The sequence below is a fragment of the Crinia signifera genome, chromosome 19 (assembly GCF_055691185.1).
Source record: "Crinia signifera chromosome 19, ASM5569118v1, whole genome shotgun sequence".
NCBI classification, from domain to species: Eukaryota; Metazoa; Chordata; class Amphibia; order Anura; family Myobatrachidae; genus Crinia; species Crinia signifera.
This window is the reverse complement of record NC_139226.1, coordinates 130268212-130289279: the sequence shown is the minus strand read 5'-3', so window position 1 is coordinate 130289279 and position 21068 is coordinate 130268212. Positions and strand designations below refer to the sequence as shown.

The 21068-nt window shown below is 43.8% G+C and overlaps 1 protein-coding gene across 3 annotated transcripts in view; it reads right to left on the bottom strand.

The window, feature by feature from the left end:
- Positions 1-811: 811 nt before the first annotated feature.
- CFAP74 (cilia and flagella associated protein 74) overlaps positions 812-21068 on the bottom strand; it is a 179657-nt gene continuing 159400 nt past the window's right edge. For 2 of the 3 annotated variants that reach the window (XM_083163344.1, XM_083163346.1), the window contains exons 37-39: positions 20555-20682; positions 17705-17839; positions 812-1416 (exon numbers count right to left, since the gene is read on the bottom strand). In XM_083163344.1, coding sequence (XP_083019470.1) covers positions 1318-1416; positions 17705-17839; positions 20555-20682 — 362 coding nt within the window. In that variant the 3' untranslated portion in view covers positions 812-1317. The remainder of the gene's footprint in view (positions 1417-17704; positions 17840-20554; positions 20683-21068) is intronic. The other variant, XM_083163345.1, reaches the window with a different exon arrangement.

Genomic DNA, 21068 nt, shown 5'->3' with positions numbered 1-21068 from the left:
TCCTTGCTGTAAAAAAGAAAAAAAAAAAGAAAAAAGTTAGCTACAGTCGACATTGACAGTGTGAAACGCCCACAGTAGGGAGGCCAATCGCAGGTGATCTTTTTACATCCAGGGATTCGGGATTGAAAAACTGTCAATGCCAGGCTTAGTAGCAGTTCTTCAGTGGTCGGGCGTAGAGGGCAGGCTGGGTGGACCCAGCTGAGAGCAGAGCCCACTTAACAGCATTGTGGCACCTAGGCAAAGCAATGCACTGGGGCCAAGACTAAAGTTAAAAAAAATCATAACCACCTGCTATCAGCCATGCAGCATGCAGCTTATACCCAGTAACTGTTTGGCTGCAGGGCGGTAGAGAACGTTTCGCAGTAGCTCAGATTTTGTGTAAGTCACAACCAAATCTCTACTAGCCACACAAGAAACTCCAGAGGCACCATTTAACCCTTGCTCAAAGGCTCCTAGAATTGTGGGGCGCTAGGGCAGCTGCCCAGTAAGCTCATAGTTAAGATGGCCCTGGCTAAGAGAGAGTGATCGAGCGTGGCGGGGAAGGCAGCCGGACACACAGGCGGGGGCCGGCGGATGCAGCAGAGAGGGTGCATGGGGACTGGCAGACACAGCGGAGAGCGCAGGCAGGAGCCGGTAGAGGTGGCGATGGTCAGTGCGTGCCCTCTAACAACATTAGCATAACCAAGTCTGAAAAGTTGGGCAGCAAACCCATGGAATGAGTTTCTGCTAATCTTCCATATGTCTCATGTAAGACAACGCTTTCCTTCCCACTTTTGTGAGATCCAGACAAATTTTTAAAGAAACTTTGAAGCACGTATAATATGTAATATTAACTTTTCCAACTGCACCAAACAATACATTCCCTATTCCGTGTTAGTGTTGCCATGGAACTCATGCATTTATGCCCAGTTGCTTTCTTGGTGCAGCTGCTGTGGCGTAAAGGTTATTGATTGGCTTACGTACTGTATCCACATGTAAACAAATGGTGCTTTATTCCTCTGGAGTCATGTTATGTTTATGTTTCATATTTCACAATAGTTATTAGTATGGATGCAACAGATCAGGGCTATTGGTGAATTTGGCCAAAGATGGGTGGACATATCGGATGAATATTACCGTAGGTCTTGTCTGGATCTCAGGTGGCTTCGGTACAGCCTAGTGATGGGACCGCCTACAAAGCATGTACTCGCCACATTTTCTAGAATTCCCAATAATGATCCTTCTCCAGTTTTAAAAGAATCTATATTGGGAATTACAGTAATTTATTGGTGGCAAATTCAAAAGGTATGGTCACTTTTGCATTGATCCGATGGGCTTTTATCCTGACAGAACTTGTGTGATGAAGATAATCTGGTACGTTTCTACGATATCGCCTTTCAGTGTCAGTTTTACTGCGGTGGTTTCCGGCTTCCTGGGCTGTTGGACAAAACAAAACATGGAAAAAAAAACAGTTTAGCATGACATGATAATAAAATAGCTGCAATAATAATCTCTCATTATATAAAACCATAGAGGAGCTGTTTTCTTAAAATGATAACGCATCAATCTGGCAGTCAGCAAGTGGCCCTTATCCATCAAGCCTATGTATATCATTCTCTCCCTATCAGTGGATGGAATGATTCTTACTGGGCAAACAGCACCGTATAAATATACCGTATGACACCATGGGTGAGATTTAATATGATGAAAGATTCAGAAAGTGAGAGATTTGGTCCGAAATCTCCAGTTTTTTTAAAGCGGCAATCATTAACACTGCAAAATCATACTGGTTTTGCAGTGTAAATGATTGCCGCTTTAAAAAAACTGGAGATTTCGGACCAAATCTCTCGCTTTCTGAATCTCTCATCCTATTAAATCTCACCTCATATGTCGGTTAATTCTGTTGTGATTGGTTACAACTACATTTTACAGCGAGGAAGGGTACAGAGAGGTTGAGCATGGGATCCTGACATGTTATTAATGTGATTTAAAGCTAATATAATGGTAAAGAACCATGTTTGAAGTTGTAAAGCTGGCGCTGTTAAAATGTATATTAACATGTTGGCATCCCGGATTCGGCCTGCATTGTGTTCAATATCCACATTTTGATTGACAAACTAGCCACTACAACCATACTTTGTGATAATATACTGTGTCCCAGCGCGACACAGGCTGAGAGCGTGATTGGGCGATGCGTCTCCATGGAGACGCATAGCTCAGCCCTGATTGGCTGAGCTATGCGTCTCCATGGAGACGCATAAGCCGAAGACGCTCTCAGCCTCTGTTGCGCTGGGACAACGCGACAGAAGCTGTTAGCTGCATCGGAGACAGCCGGTTGTCCCCGCTGTCAGTGCGGGGGTAGCCGGCTCTGCAGCAGAAGGGAGACCAGCGCTGGATCCTGGATCGGTGAGTATGTGGGTGTAAAAGTGAGGTGTGTGTGTGTGTGTGTGTATGTAATAAAGTTTTACTTTTCTGTGTGTGTGTTTTCTTTTAACATTCTTTTTACAGGTGGACTACAAGTCCCAGCGGGCCCATTAATGCCCCGCATGCTGGGACTTGTGGTTCTCCAAGTCCCAGCCTGCGGGGAGGTCTGCTGGGACTTGTAGTCCTCCTGTATAAAGCAATGTTAGGATTTAAAGATTTTACACCATCAGGCCGGCGTCCACTGGCCAAGGACGCCGGTGACAGCCCCGGGCTTCAGCCCTGGACGGGTGAAGCCTTGGGGGGGGGGCCCTTTATTGGGGGGGTCCCCACTTCTCCAGGTACCCCGTCCAAGGCTGACCAGCCACGGTGCTCATGGTACGGCCGGGGGACCTTATGTAAAAAGTGTCCCCCGGCTGTGGCATGACACTGCGGGCTGTTGAAGCCCGGTGCTGGTTTCAAAATACGGGGGACCCCCAGATTTTTTGTCACCCGTATTTTTGGAACCAGGACCGGTCCAAGAGTCCGGGGCTGGTTTCAGAAATACGGGGGACCCCTACACTTTTTGTCCCCCGTATTTTTGGAACCAGGTCCGGCTCAATGAGCCCGGGGCTGGTTATGCTCAGGAGGGGGGAACCCACGCAATTTTTTATTTTATACAAACCCAAAATCGCACATAAGCTCAAATTCGCACATTTTCATGCCTAAAAATCGCACATTTTCATGCCGAAAATTCACCCATTATCGCACTCAATCGCACTTTTTAGCCTCTAATGCGCATCCCATTAAATATGCGAATTATGACTAAAAAATTCGATTTCTGAAAGTGCGAAGAGCGGCGATGTGGAGTGCGAAAAATATATGCGCTTTTCTCTCAGCCCATAGAATGTCACCCGTAGTCTGCAACAATAAATAAATATTACGGTTATTGGGTCACTACTGCTATACAGATGTGTCCTCACACACCTTGCCTCAATACATGCAGGGGTAAATGTATGAAGCTTGGAGAATACCTATCACCAGCCAATCAGCTCCAATATGTAAATTGACAGTTAAGAGCTGATTGGCTGGAGCATTATCACCTTGTACATACAGTAACGTTCTGTATGGGGATAGATACCACTTCTCCAAGCTTCATCCATTTACCCCTCAGTGTGCGAGAACCATACCAGGCGGCACAGACTTTTTTCTTTTCATCTGTACCACTCAAATATCGGCATCAGAAAACGACACGGAATCATTTGATTGATGCATTATAGCACTTCGTATACATATCATTTGTAATTATATAATCTCATTGCGATTAGAACTGTCATCAATTGGAGCTCGGAGTAAGCCAAGTCACATGGTACCTGAAGTAGGGAGAAATGGTGTGACTGCAGCAATATGTATGAGGACACATCTGTATGTCACATACTAGTCGATATTCATATACAATAACATGCTTCACCCAGTGCCTTCTCTCCAATATACATTATTCCGAATTCTAAATACAGTATAGTGGATGCCTCATGGGCTGGTGCTGAACATTCACATCTTCTGAAATACTTAGTGCTGCTGTGAATTTCTAAAAACTTCCAAATACACATATATCATACCCAGCAGGAGGACTAATGTCATGTCTAGCAGGTAAGCAGGCATTACATACATCATACCCAGCAGGAGGACTAATGTCCTATCTAGCAGGTAAGCAGTAATTACCTACATCATATCCAGCAGGAGCACTAATGTCCTATCTAGCAGGTAAGCAGTAATTACATACATCATACCCAGCAGTTGGACTAATGTCATATCTAGCAGGTAAGCAGTCATTACATACATCATACCCAGCAGTTGGACTAATGTCCTATCTAGCAGGTAAGCAGTCATTACATACATCATATCCAGCAGGAGGACTAATGTCCTATCTAGCAGGTAAGCAGTCATTACATACATCATATCCAGCAGGAGCACTAATGTCCTATCTAGCAGGTAAGCAGTAATTACATACATCATACCCAGCAGGAGGACTAATGTCCTATCTAGCAGGTAAGCAGTCATTACATACATCATACCCAGCAGTTGGACTAATGTCATATCTAGCAGGTAAGCAGGCATTACATACATCATACCCAGCAGGAGGACTAATGTCCTATCTAGCAGGTCAGCAGTCATTACATACATCATATCCAGCAGGGGGACTAATGTCCTATCTAGCAGGTAAGCAGTCATTACATACATCATACCCAGCAGTTGGACTAATGTCATATCTAGCAGGTAAGCAGTCATTACATACATCATACCCAGCAGTTGGACTAATGTCATATCTAGCAGGTAAGCAGGCATTACATACATCATACCCAGCAGTTGGACTAATGTCCTATCTAGCAGGTAAGCAGTCATTACATACATTATACCCAGCAGGAGGACTAATGTCCTATCTAACAGGTAAGCAGTCATTACATACATCATACCCAGCAGGACTAATGTCCTATCTAGCAGGTAAGCAGTCATTACATACATCATACCCAGCAGGAGGACTAATGTCCTATCTAGCAGGTAAGCAGTCATTACATACATCATATCCAGCAGTTGGACTAATGTCCTATCTAGCAGGTAAGCAGTCATTACATACATCATACCCAGCAGTTGGACTAATGTCCTATCTAACAGGTAAGCAGTCATTACATACATCATACCCAGCAGGACTAATGTCCTATCTAGCAGGTAAGCAGTCATTACATACATCATACCCAGCAGGAGGACTAATGTCCTATCTAGCAGGTAAGCAGTCATTACATACATCATACCCAGCAGTTGGACTAATGTCATATCTAGCAGGTAAGCAGTCATTACATACATCATACCCAGCAGTTGGACTAATGTCCTATCTAGCAGGTAAGCAGTCATTACATACATCATATCCAGCAGGAGGACTAATGTCCTATCTAGCAGGTAAGCAGTCATTACATACATCATATCCAGCAGGAGCACTAATGTCCTATCTAGCAGGTAAGCAGTAATTACATACATCATACCCAGCAGTTGGACTAATGTCATATCTAGCAGGTAAGCAGGCATTACATACATCATACCCAGCAGGAGGACTAATGTCCTATCTAGCAGGTAAGCAGTCATTACATACATCATACCCAGCAGGAGGACTAATGTCCTATCTAGCAGGTAAGCAGGCATTACATACATCATACCCAGCAGGAGGACTAATGTCCTATCTAGCAGGTAAGCAGTAATTACATACATCATACCCAGCAGGAGGACTAATGTCCTATCTAGCAGGTCAGCAGTCATTACATACATCATATCCAGCAGGGGGACTAATGTCCTATCTAGCAGGTAAGCAGTCATTACATACATCATACCCAGCAGTTGGACTAATGTCATATCTAGCAGGTAAGCAGGCATTACATACATCATACCCAGCAGGAGGACTAATGTCCTATCTAGCAGGTAAGCAGTCATTACATACATCATACCCAGCAGTTGGACTAATGTCATATCTAGCAGGTAAGCAGTCATTACATACATCATACCCAGCAGTTGGACTAATGTCATATCTAGCAGGTAAGCAGGCATTACATACATCATACCCAGCAGTTGGACTAATGTCCTATCTAGCAGGTAAGCAGTCATTACATACATTATACCCAGCAGGAGGACTAATGTCCTATCTAACAGGTAAGCAGTCATTACATACATCATACCCAGCAGGACTAATGTCCTATCTAGCAGGTAAGCAGTCATTACATACATCATACCCAGCAGGAGGACTAATGTCCTATCTAGCAGGTAAGCAGTCATTACATACATCATATCCAGCAGTTGGACTAATGTCCTATCTAGCAGGTAAGCAGTCATTACATACATCATATCCAGCAGGGGGACTAATGTCCTATCTAGCAGGTAAGCAGTCATTACATACATCATACCCAGCAGGAGGACTAATGTCCTATCTAGCAGGTCAGCAGTCATTACATACATCATATCCAGCAGGAGGACTAATGTCCTATCTAGCAGGTAAGCAGTAATTACATACATCATACCCAGCAGTTGGACTAATGTCATATCTAGCAGGTAAGCAGTCATTACATACATCATATCCAGCAGGAGGACTAATGTCCTATCTAGCAGGTAAGCAGTCATTACATACATCATACCCAGCAGTTGGACTAATGTCATATCTAGCAGGTAAGCAGTCATTACATACATCATACCCAGCAGGAGGACTAATGTCCTATCTAGCAGGTAAGCAGTCATTACGTACATCATACCCAGCAGGAGGACTAATGTCCTATCTAGCAGGTAAGCAGTCATTACATACATCATATCCAGCAGGAGAACTAATGTCCTATCTAGCAGGTAAGCAGTCATTACATACATCATATCCAGCAGGAGGACTAATGTCCTATCTAGCAGGTCAGCAGTCATTACATACATCATACCCAGCAGGAGGACTAATGTCCTATCTAGCAGGTAAGCAGTCATTACATACATCATATCCAGCAGTTGGACTAATGTCCTATCTAGCAGGTAAGCAGGCATTACATACATCATACCCAGCAGGAGAACTAATGTCCTATCTAGCAGGTAAGCAGTCATTACATACATCATACCCAGCAGGAGAACTAATGTCCTATCTAGCAGGTAAGCAGGCATTACATACATCATACCCAGCAGGAGGACTAATGTCCTATCTAGCAGGTAAGCAGGCATTACATACATCATATCCAGCAGTTGGACTAATGTCCTATCTAGCAGGTAAGCAGGCATTACATACATCATACCCAGCAGGAGGACTAATGTCCTATCTAGCAGGTAAGCAGTCATTACATACATCATACCCAGCAGGAGGACTAATGTCCTATCTAGCAGGTCAGCAGTCATTACATACATCATATCCAGCAGGGGGACTAATGTCCTATCTAGCAGGTAAGCAGTCATTACATACATCATACCCAGCAGGAGGACTAATGTCCTATCTAGCAGGTAAGCAGTCATTACATACATCATATCCAGCAGTTGGACTAATGTCCTATCTAGCAGGTAAGCAGGCATTAAGTACATCATACCCAGCAGGAGCACTAATGTCCTATCTAGCAGGTAAGCAGTCATTACATACATCATATCCAGCAGTTGGACTAATGTCCTATCTAGCAGGTAAGCAGGCATTAAGTACATCATACCCAGCAGGAGGACTAATGTCCTATCTAGCAGGTAAGCAGTCATTACATACATCATACCCAGCAGGAGGACTAATGTCCTATCTAGCAGGTAAGCAGTCATTACATACATCATACCCAGCAGGAGGACTAATGTCCTATCTAGCAGGTCAGCAGTCATTACATACATCATATCCAGCAGGGGGACTAATGTCCTATCTAGCAGGTAAGCAGTCATTACATACATCATACCCAGCAGGAGGACTAATGTCCTATCTAGCAGGTAAGCAGTCATTACATACATCATATCCAGCAGTTGGACTAATGTCCTATCTAGCAGGTAAGCAGTCATTACATACATCATATCCAGCAGGAGGACAAATGTCCTATCTAGCAGGTAAGCAGTCATTACATACATCATATCCAGCAGTTGGACTAATGTCCTATCTAGCAGGTAAGCAGGCATTAAGTACATCATACCCAGCAGGAGCACTAATGTCCTATCTAGCAGGTAAGCAGTCATTACATACATCATATCCAGCAGTTGGACTAATGTCCTATCTAGCAGGTAAGCAGGCATTACATACACCATATCCAGCAGGAGGACTAATGTCCTATCTAGCAGGTAAGCAGTCATTACATACATCATATCCAGCAGTTGGACTAATGTCCTATCTAGCAGGTAAGCAGGCATTAAGTACATCATACCCAGCAGGAGCACTAATGTCCTATCTAGCAGGTAAGCAGTCATTACATACATCATACCCAGCAGGAGGACTAATGTCCTATCTAGCAGGTAAGCAGTCATTACATACATCATACCCAGGAGTTGGACTAATGTCCTATCTAGCAGGTAAGCAGTCATTACATACATCATATCCAGCAGGAGGACTAATGTCCTATCTAGCAGGTAAGCAGTCATTACATACATCATACCCAGCAGTTGGACTAATGTCATATCTAGCAGGTAAGCAGTCATTACATACATCATACCCAGCAGGAGGACTAATGTCCTATCTAGCAGGTAAGCAGGCATTACATACATCATACCCAGCAGGAGGACTAATGTCCTATCTAGCAGGTAAGCAGTCATTACATACATCATATCCAGCAGTTGGACTAATGTCCTATCTAGCAGGTAAGCAGTCATTACATACATCATATCCAGCAGGAGGACAAATGTCCTATCTAGCAGGTAAGCAGTCATTACATACATCATATCCAGCAGTTGGACTAATGTCCTATCTAGCAGGTAAGCAGGCATTAAGTACATCATACCCAGCAGGAGCACTAATGTCATATCTAGCAGGTAAGCAGTCATTACATACATCATATCCAGCAGGAGGACTAATGTCCTATCTAGCAGGTAAGCAGTCATTACATACATCATATCCAGCAGGAGCACTAATGTCCTATCTAGCAGGTAAGCAGTCATTACATACATCATACCCAGCAGTTGGACTAATGTCATATCTAGCAGGTAAGCAGGCATTACATACATCATACCCAGCAGTTGGACTAATGTCCTATCTAGCAGGTAAGCAGTCATTACATACATTATACCCAGCAGGAGGACTAATGTCCTATCTAACAGGTAAGCAGTCATTACATACATCATACCCAGCAGGACTAATGTCCTATCTAGCAGGTAAGCAGTCATTACATACATCATACCCAGCAGGAGGACTAATGTCCTATCTAGCAGGTAAGCAGTCATTACATACATCATACCCAGCAGTTGGACTAATGTCCTATCTAACAGGTAAGCAGTCATTACATACATCATACCCAGCAGGACTAATGTCCTATCTAGCAGGTAAGCAGTCATTACATACATCATATCCAGCAGGAGGACTAATGTCCTATCTAGCAGGTAAGCAGTCATTACATACATCATACCCAGCAGTTGGACTAATGTCATATCTAGCAGGTAAGCAGTCATTACATACATCATACCCAGCAGGAGGACTAATGTCCTATCTAGCAGGTAAGCAGTCATTACGTACATCATACCCAGCAGGAGGACTAATGTCCTATCTAGCAGGTAAGCAGTCATTACATACATCATATCCAGCAGGAGAACTAATGTCCTATCTAGCAGGTAAGCAGTCATTACATACATCATATCCAGCAGGAGGACTAATGTCCTATCTAGCAGGTCAGCAGTCATTACATACATCATACCCAGCAGGAGGACTAATGTCCTATCTAGCAGGTAAGCAGTCATTACATACATCATATCCAGCAGTTGGACTAATGTCCTATCTAGCAGGTAAGCAGGCATTACATACATCATACCCAGCAGGAGAACTAATGTCCTATCTAGCAGGTAAGCAGTCATTACATACATCATACCCAGCAGGAGGACTAATGTCCTATCTAGCAGGTAAGCAGTAATTACATACATCATACCCAGCAGGAGGACTAATGTCCTATCTAGCAGGTAAGCAGTAATTACATACATCATACCCAGCAGGAGGACTAATGTCCTATCTAGCAGGTAAGCAGGCATTACATACATCATACCCAGCAGGAGAACTAATGTCCTATCTAGCAGGTAAGCAGTCATTACATACATCATACCCAGCAGGAGCACTAATGTCCTATCTAGCAGGTAAGCAGTAATTACATACATCATACCCAGCAGGAGGACTAATGTCCTATCTAGCAGGTAAGCAGTCATTACATACATCATACCCAGCAGTTGGACTAATGTCATATCTAGCAGGTAAGCAGGCATTACATACATCATACCCAGCAGGAGGACTAATGTCCTATCTAGCAGGTCAGCAGTCATTACATACATCATATCCAGCAGGGGGACTAATGTCCTATCTAGCAGGTAAGCAGTCATTACATACATCATATCCAGCAGGAGGACTAATGTCCTATCTAGCAGGTAAGCAGTCATTACATACATCATACCCAGCAGTTGGACTAATGTCATATCTAGCAGGTAAGCAGTCATTACATACATCATACCCAGCAGGAGGACTAATGTCCTATCTAGCAGGTAAGCAGTCATTACGTACATCATACCCAGCAGGAGGACTAATGTCCTATCTAGCAGGTAAGCAGTCATTACATACATCATATCCAGCAGGAGAACTAATGTCCTATCTAGCAGGTAAGCAGTCATTACATACATCATATCCAGCAGGAGGACTAATGTCCTATCTAGCAGGTCAGCAGTCATTACATACATCATACCCAGCAGGAGGACTAATGTCCTATCTAGCAGGTAAGCAGTCATTACATACATCATATCCAGCAGTTGGACTAATGTCCTATCTAGCAGGTAAGCAGGCATTACATACATCATACCCAGCAGGAGAACTAATGTCCTATCTAGCAGGTAAGCAGTCATTACATACATCATACCCAGCAGGAGGACTAATGTCCTATCTAGCAGGTAAGCAGTAATTACATACATCATACCCAGCAGGAGGACTAATGTCCTATCTAGCAGGTAAGCAGTAATTACATACATCATACCCAGCAGGAGGACTAATGTCCTATCTAGCAGGTAAGCAGGCATTACATACATCATACCCAGCAGGAGAACTAATGTCCTATCTAGCAGGTAAGCAGTCATTACATACATCATACCCAGCAGGAGCACTAATGTCCTATCTAGCAGGTAAGCAGTAATTACATACATCATACCCAGCAGGAGGACTAATGTCCTATCTAGCAGGTAAGCAGTCATTACATACATCATACCCAGCAGTTAGACTAATGTCATATCTAGCAGGTAAGCAGGCATTACATACATCATACCCAGCAGGAGGACTAATGTCCTATCTAGCAGGTCAGCAGTCATTACATACATCATATCCAGCAGGGGGACTAATGTCCTATCTAGCAGGTAAGCAGTCATTACATACATCATACCCAGCAGTTGGACTAATGTCATATCTAGCAGGTAAGCAGTCATTACATACATCATACCCAGCAGTTGGACTAATGTCATATCTAGCAGGTAAGCAGGCATTACATACATCATACCCAGCAGTTGGACTAATGTCCTATCTAGCAGGTAAGCAGTCATTACATACATTATACCCAGCAGGAGGACTAATGTCCTATCTAACAGGTAAGCAGTCATTACATACATCATACCCAGCAGGACTAATGTCCTATCTAGCAGGTAAGCAGTCATTACATACATCATACCCAGCAGGAGGACTAATGTCCTATCTAGCAGGTAAGCAGTCATTACATACATCATATCCAGCAGTTGGACTAATGTCCTATCTAGCAGGTAAGCAGTCATTACATACATCATACCCAGCAGTTGGACTAATGTCCTATCTAACAGGTAAGCAGTCATTACATACATCATACCCAGCAGGACTAATGTCCTATCTAGCAGGTAAGCAGTCATTACATACATCATACCCAGCAGGAGGACTAATGTCCTATCTAGCAGGTAAGCAGTCATTACATACATCATACCCAGCAGTTGGACTAATGTCATATCTAGCAGGTAAGCAGTCATTACATACATCATACCCAGCAGTTGGACTAATGTCCTATCTAGCAGGTAAGCAGTCATTACATACATCATATCCAGCAGGAGGACTAATGTCCTATCTAGCAGGTAAGCAGTCATTACATACATCATATCCAGCAGGAGCACTAATGTCCTATCTAGCAGGTAAGCAGTAATTACATACATCATACCCAGCAGTTGGACTAATGTCATATCTAGCAGGTAAGCAGGCATTACATACATCATACCCAGCAGGAGGACTAATGTCCTATCTAGCAGGTCAGCAGTCATTACATACATCATATCCAGCAGGGTGACTAATGTCCTATCTAGCAGGTAAGCAGTCATTACATACATCATACCCAGCAGTTGGACTAATGTCATATCTAGCAGGTAAGCAGGCATTACATACATCATACCCAGCAGGAGGACTAATGTCCTATCTAGCAGGTAAGCAGTCATTACATACATCATACCCAGCAGTTGGACTAATGTCATATCTAGCAGGTAAGCAGTCATTACATACATCATACCCAGCAGTTGGACTAATGTCATATCTAGCAGGTAAGCAGGCATTACATACATCATACCCAGCAGTTGGACTAATGTCCTATCTAGCAGGTAAGCAGTCATTACATACATTATACCCAGCAGGAGGACTAATGTCCTATCTAACAGGTAAGCAGTCATTACATACATCATACCCAGCAGGACTAATGTCCTATCTAGCAGGTAAGCAGTCATTACATACATCATACCACGCAGGAGGACTAATGTCCTATCTAGCAGGTAAGCAGTCATTACATACATCATATCCAGCAGTTGGACTAATGTCCTATCTAGCAGGTAAGCAGTCATTACATACATCATATCCAGCAGGGGGACTAATGTCCTATCTAGCAGGTAAGCAGTCATTACATACATCATACCCAGCAGGAGGACTAATGTCCTATCTAGCAGGTCAGCAGTCATTACATACATCATATCCAGCAGGAGGACTAATGTCCTATCTAGCAGGTAAGCAGTAATTACATACATCATACCCAGCAGTTGGACTAATGTCATATCTAGCAGGTAAGCAGTCATTACATACATCATATCCAGCAGGAGGACTAATGTCCTATCTAGCAGGTAAGCAGTCATTACATACATCATACCCAGCAGTTGGACTAATGTCATATCTAGCAGGTAAGCAGTCATTACATACATCATACCCAGCAGGAGGACTAATGTCCTATCTAGCAGGTAAGCAGTCATTACGTACATCATACCCAGCAGGAGGACTAATGTCCTATCTAGCAGGTAAGCAGTCATTACATACATCATATCCAGCAGGAGAACTAATGTCCTATCTAGCAGGTAAGCAGTCATTACATACATCATATCCAGCAGGAGGACTAATGTCCTATCTAGCAGGTCAGCAGTCATTACATACATCATACCCAGCAGGAGGACTAATGTCCTATCTAGCAGGTAAGCAGTCATTACATACATCATATCCAGCAGTTGGACTAATGTCCTATCTAGCAGGTAAGCAGGCATTACATACATCATACCCAGCAGGAGAACTAATGTCCTATCTAGCAGGTAAGCAGTCATTACATACATCATACCCAGCAGGAGAACTAATGTCCTATCTAGCAGGTAAGCAGGCATTACATACATCATACCCAGCAGGAGGACTAATGTCCTATCTAGCAGGTAAGCAGGCATTACATACATCATATCCAGCAGTTGGACTAATGTCCTATCTAGCAGGTAAGCAGGCATTACATACATCATACCCAGCAGGAGGACTAATGTCCTATCTAGCAGGTAAGCAGTCATTACATACATCATACCCAGCAGGAGGACTAATGTCCTATCTAGCAGGTCAGCAGTCATTACATACATCATATCCAGCAGGGGGACTAATGTCCTATCTAGCAGGTAAGCAGTCATTACATACATCATACCCAGCAGGAGGACTAATGTCCTATCTAGCAGGTAAGCAGTCATTACATACATCATATCCAGCAGTTGGACTAATGTCCTATCTAGCAGGTAAGCAGGCATTAAGTACATCATACCCAGCAGGAGCACTAATGTCCTATCTAGCAGGTAAGCAGTCATTACATACATCATATCCAGCAGTTGGACTAATGTCCTATCTAGCAGGTAAGCAGGCATTAAGTACATCATACCCAGCAGGAGGACTAATGTCCTATCTAGCAGGTAAGCAGTCATTACATACATCATACCCAGCAGGAGGACTAATGTCCTATCTAGCAGGTAAGCAGTCATTACATACATCATACCCAGCAGGAGGACTAATGTCCTATCTAGCAGGTCAGCAGTCATTACATACATCATATCCAGCAGGGGGACTAATGTCCTATCTAGCAGGTAAGCAGTCATTACATACATCATACCCAGCAGGAGGACTAATGTCCTATCTAGCAGGTAAGCAGTCATTACATACATCATATCCAGCAGTTGGACTAATGTCCTATCTAGCAGGTAAGCAGTCATTACATACATCATATCCAGCAGGAGGACAAATGTCCTATCTAGCAGGTAAGCAGTCATTACATACATCATATCCAGCAGTTGGACTAATGTCCTATCTAGCAGGTAAGCAGGCATTAAGTACATCATACCCAGCAGGAGCACTAATGTCCTATCTAGCAGGTAAGCCGTCATTACATACATCATATCCAGCAGTTGGACTAATGTCCTATCTAGCAGGTAAGCAGGCATTACATACACCATATCCAGCAGGAGGACTAATGTCCTATCTAGCAGGTAAGCAGTCATTACATACATCATATCCAGCAGTTGGACTAATGTCCTATCTAGCAGGTAAGCAGGCATTAAGTACATCATACCCAGCAGGAGCACTAATGTCCTATCTAGCAGGTAAGCAGTCATTACATACATCATACCCAGCAGGAGGACTAATGTCCTATCTAGCAGGTAAGCAGTCATTACATACATCATACCCAGGAGTTGGACTAATGTCCTATCTAGCAGGTAAGCAGTCATTACATACATCATATCCAGCAGGAGGACTAATGTCCTATCTAGCAGGTAAGCAGTCATTACATACATCATACCCAGCAGTTGGACTAATGTCATATCTAGCAGGTAAGCAGTCATTACATACATCATACCCAGCAGGAGGACTAATGTCCTATCTAGCAGGTAAGCAGGCATTACATACATCATACCCAGCAGGAGGACTAATGTCCTATCTAGCAGGTAAGCAGTCATTACATACATCATACCCAGCAGGAGGACTAATGTCCTATCTAGCAGGTAAGCAGTCATTAAGTACATCATACCCAGCAGGAGCACTAATGTCCTATCTAGCAGGTAAGCAGTCATTACATACATCATATCCAGCAGTTGGACTAATGTCCTATCTAGCAGGTAAGCAGGCATTAAGTACATCATACCCAGCAGGAGCACTAATGTCCTATCTAGCAGGTAAGCAGTCATTACATACATCATACCCAGCAGGAGGACTAATGTCCTATCTAGCAGGTAAGCAGTCATTACATACATCATACCCAGCAGGAGGACTAATGTCCTATCTAGCAGGTAAGCAGTCATTACATACATCATATCCAGCAGTTGGACTAATGTCCTATCTAGCAGGTAAGCAGTCATTACGTACATCATACCCAGCAGGAGGACTAATGTCCTATCTAGCAGGTAAGCAGTCATTACATACATCATACCCAGCAGGAGGACTAATGTCCTATCTAGCAGGTAAGCAGTCATTACATACATCATATCCAGCAGTTGGACTAATGTCCTATCTAGCAGGTAAGCAGTCATTACGTACATCATACCCAGCAGGAGGACTAATGTCCCATCTAGCAGGTAAGCAGTCATTACATACATCATACCCAGCAGGAGCACTAATGTCCTATCTAGCAGGTAAGCAGTCATTACCTACATCATACCCAGCAGGAGGACTAATGTCATGTCTAGCAGGTAAGCAGTCATTACATACATCATAGCCAGCAGGAGGACTAATGTCCTATCTAGCAGGTAAGCAGTCATTACATACATCATACCCAGCAGGGGGACTAATGTCCTATCTAGCAGGTAAGCAGTCATTACCTACATCATACCCAGCAGGAGGACTAATGTCCTATCTAGCAGGTAAGCAGGCATTACATACATCATACCCAGCAGGAGGACTAATGTCCTATCTAGCAGGTAAGCAGGCATTACATACATCATACCCAGCAGGAGGACTAATGTCCTATCTAGCAGGTAAGCAGGCATTACATACATCATACCCAGCAGGAGGACTAATGTCCTATCTAGCAGGTAAGCAGGCATTACATACATCATACCCAGCAGGAGGACTAATGTCCTATCTAGCAGGTAAGCAGTCATTACATACATCATACCCAGCAGGAGGACTAATGTCCTATCTAGCAGGTAAGCAGTCATTACATACATCATATCCAGCAGGAGGACTAATGTCCTATCTAGCAGGTAAGCAGTCATTACATACATCATACCCAGCAGGAGGACTAATGTCCTATCTAGCAGGTAAGCAGGCATTACATACATCATACCCAGCAGGAGGACTAATGTCCTATCTAGCAGGTAAGCAGTCATTACATACATCATACCCAGCAGGAGCACTAATGTCCTATCTAGCAGGTAAGCAGTCATTACATACATCATACCCAGCAGTTGGACTAATGTCCTATCTAGCAGGTAAGCAGTAATTACCTACATCATATCCAGCAGGAGGACTAATGTCCTATCTAGCAGGTAAGCAGTCATTACATACATCATACCCAGCAGGAGGACTAATGTCCTATCTAGCAGGTAAGCAGTCATTACATACATCATACCCAGCAGTTGGACTAATGTCCTATCTAGCAGGTAAGCAGTCATTACATACATCATACCCAGCAGGAGGACTAATGTCCTATCTAGCAGGTAAGCAGTTATTACATACATCATACCCAGCAGGAGGACTAATGTCCTATCTAGCAGGTAAGCAGTCATTACATACATCATACCCAGCAGGAGCACTAATGTCCTATCTAGCAGGTAAGCAGTCATTACGTACATCATACCCAGCAGGAGGACTAATGTCCTATCTAGCAGGTAAGCAGGCATTACATACATCATACCCAGCAGGAGGACTAATGTCCTATCTAGCAGGTAAGCAGTCATTACATACATCATACCCAGCAGGGGGACTAATGTCCTATCTAGCAGGTAAGCAGTCATTACATACATCATATCCAGCAGGAGGACTAATGTCCTATCTAGCAGGTAAGCAGTCATTACATACATCATACCCAGCAGGAGGACTAATGTCCTATCTAGCAGGTAAGCAGTCATTACATACATCATACCCAGCAGGGGGACTAATGTCCTATCTAGCAGGTAAGCAGTCATTACATACATCATACCCAGCAGGGGGACTAATGTCCTATCTAGCAGGTAAGCAGTCATTACATACATCATACCCAGCAGGAGGACTAATGTCCTATCTAGCAGGTAAGCAGTCATTACATACATCATATCCAGCAGGAGGACTAATGTCCTATCTAGCAGGTAAGCAGTCATTACATACATCATACCCAGCAGTTGGACTAATGTCCTATCTAGCAGGTAAGCAGTCATTACATACATCATATCCAGCAGGAGGGATCCAGCTTATAGTGATTGTTTTCTTTTGTCCGGCATCAACCACTGCTTTCACTGGTTCTATGGTGATTCCTTTCTGCTGTAAGAGCTGCATGTTGTCCCAGCTGAATTCTACATTCTGGAAACCAAGACAAAATCTGTAATGTGAATTCATGGCATCAATGCAGTAACTTGTTACATACTGTACATTATAATATAATGCACCTGCTACATACATTATAGTGCGCATGTTACATGTAGAGGTGTCCTCACAGTTGTGCCAAACCGCTCTTCTTGGCATGTCAGGCCCTGTGTGATGCATATTGCAACGAGCGTCTGTTTGGCTGAATTGTGCGTCTTAGTTGTGGTGTGATTTGTGATTTAACGGAAATAGATTGAATGTTATTTAAAGTTTTTACAGTTTTTCCGACTTTTTAACATTCTGAAAGTCGGAAAAACGTGGATCATATAAGGATCAAATCGGGATTGAAAAGGTCCTGGAGGATATTTCGGACTGCCGGATATATTGGGCAGGATTGAATACCCCCACATTGACTGTACACACTGGATGATATATACGTGATATTGTCAATGGAATCACCCATATCGCCGAACGGACCAGAATAAGGGCCTATGTGTATGAGGCACTACTACTTCAGGCATTATACACCCTTTTTTTTAGAGTGCGCCTTCACCACACGCTATTTGTTAAGTATGGGAGGCGCAAATTTATATTCTGCAGGAGGGCACCGAACACCCTAGCACCAGCCCGGTCAGAGGCGTAACAATGGCACTGAAGGCCAAGCAGTGGGCATTTAACTCTGGCAAAAAATGACTGCCAATGAATTAGAAAGCCCTGGAAACGAGCATAAAGCCCCTGTTTACGAGCATGTAACTCCGGGCAATGAGCATGAAACCTCTGGCAACGAGCATTTAGGTAAAAACAATTAGAATAAAATTATGGGGGGGGGGGGCGAAATTTTCTTGGCAGGGAGACGCCTCTTTTAGATTGGTTGGTTGTTTACTTCACAGAAGGAATTCCAGAATTAAGGAGACAACGCCCTTGGGATCACTCACTTGCTAATGTTATAGCAGGCTTGTCTACCCTTCCGAAATGGTTGGGAGGCTCCTGAAATTTGGTTCCGCCCCCTGGAAAGGTGGGCAAGTCTCCTGCTTGCTGGGTAGAGCCTTCGCCCCCCCCCCCCCTTCCCTGTTGGTTCAATTGCACGATAACGGCATTTCACTTCATTTTAGCCCCGCCCCTCTCCGTGGCACGCAAATCACAGAGTTTTATGGCATGGGGGCGAGGCAAAGTGATGTCAGCCTTGACCCACGCCCCCTCTGACGTGCTGCCTCTCTGGGCTTCTCCCAGAGAACCCTGTGTTATAGAGGGGTGGTATACTGAGCTGCAGTCTAAGGGCGCAGGAGGTCTTTTGAAGTGTTTCCTTTGATTTACACATTAGAACAGTCGGTCCCCACAGTATGGGTCTCCTTGTAATGGTGCAGCCTAGTCTAATCCATACACAGTGAGATGTTTGCTAGGTGCGATTTGAGCAATACAATCTGTGTTATACAATTTGGACTGTACACTGGGTGCGATTTGATCTAATTGACTACACTACAATTACAGGGTACATGCCATCTAGTTCATACACCTGCCTGCACATACCGTTTTGCCTTGCAGTATGGATTACATGGGAGCTCACATTGCATGGCAAAATAATGCAGTGCAATTTGAACTGGACACAATGGGATTGGAACTAAAAGTTCTAATGACATGCGATAATAAGGTGTGGGCACCTAACGCTGTGTGCTGCTTTGAAACGGGGACCCCAGACTAGTTGCCCACCTGCTTTAAAAGGTACCCAGCCCAGGTTGTACCGGGTTGGGATCGTTTGGTCTACAGCATGTTGGTCAACAAGCATTAGGGTGATACCTCTAGGTCGACATGGGTCTAGGTCGACATGGGTCTAGGTCGACAGGTCATTATGTCGACAGGTCATTATGTCGACACAAGCATTAGGTCAACAGTGTCTAGGTTGACAGTCAAAAGGTCGGCATGGGGGTTTTTCACAGTTTTTTTACCCAAATGTTGACGCAGTCGACATGGACACAGTTTAAAGTGCAGCGCTTCGCTTGTGATACTTTGGGCACAATATTTTATTCTACCACCATGCTCTAGTGCAGGGCTGGGCAACATCGGCCCTCCAGATGTTAATGAACTACACATCCCAGGATGCTTTGCATTAGTTTTGCTATGTGACCATGCTGAAACTGATGCAAGGCATGCTGGGATGTGTAGTTCATCAACATCTGGAGGGCCGGTGTTGCCCACCCCTGCCCTAGTGGATGGTAGGGCATGAAATATAGTCTGTCCGCACATGCCGGCTCAAAAAACAGTGGAAAACCCCATTTTGACCTTTTGACTGCCGACCTAGACACTGTCAACCTAATGCTTGTGTCGACCTAGAACCATGTCGACCTAGAACTATGTCGACCATAATGCTGTAGACCAAATGACCATATCCCGTTGCACCATTGGTGCTGGATATTGTTTTAAGAGGGGTTAAGTCTTTTTCATTGAATTCAATTTGTTTAACCATAGATGCCGTAATCAATGATGCGATGGCCGTACTGTATTTTGTACAACACGCAGACACCTACTACTCAAACAGACACATTTAAGGCTACTGAACTACATTAAAACTGAAGAATTGTAGCCTACTCTATAGAAGATTTAGTGCTCTGTATTAATCAATCATATATTGAGCCAGACAATTGCGTTCTAGGTTCTGGTGATGCCGCGTGACATGTACGTGTTAGCCGACTACACTTCAACATTCCTGTTATTTACCTTTTTCATGGATATCAATGATGTACGTATACAGCCAACGTGCAGCTCCCTGACCGCTGGCCTCAGCTCATCCTCCGTCTGGGCACACTGGAGGGTGAGGAGCAGTGATCTCACTGGTTTATCTGAATCTTAAGAAACAAGGGTTAATACGTCATCGTTCCATTGTAAGCCGAAGAATAGTGAAGCTGTCTTGTACTGGACAGGCTCAGCAGTGCATTAAATCTCAGTGCACAAAGTGCTATGTGCCGACGTAAGAACAGATTTCCAGCATACAGTGTTTGCAAAGAGAACATGTGTCACATCAGGTTTGGAAAACACGGCATTCTCTATAGGCTCCACCGCGACTTGAGAGATTGCCATTGACGTCAATGGGGATGTTCAGCTCATACCATCACGCTCAGAACAGAGCAGGGAATTGAAATATACAGAGCAAAACATATAAAACACATGAATTATGCAGTACATGGCATGGTTTGTTATACAAAGTGATAAAAGCCAATGGCGGCAATTAGAG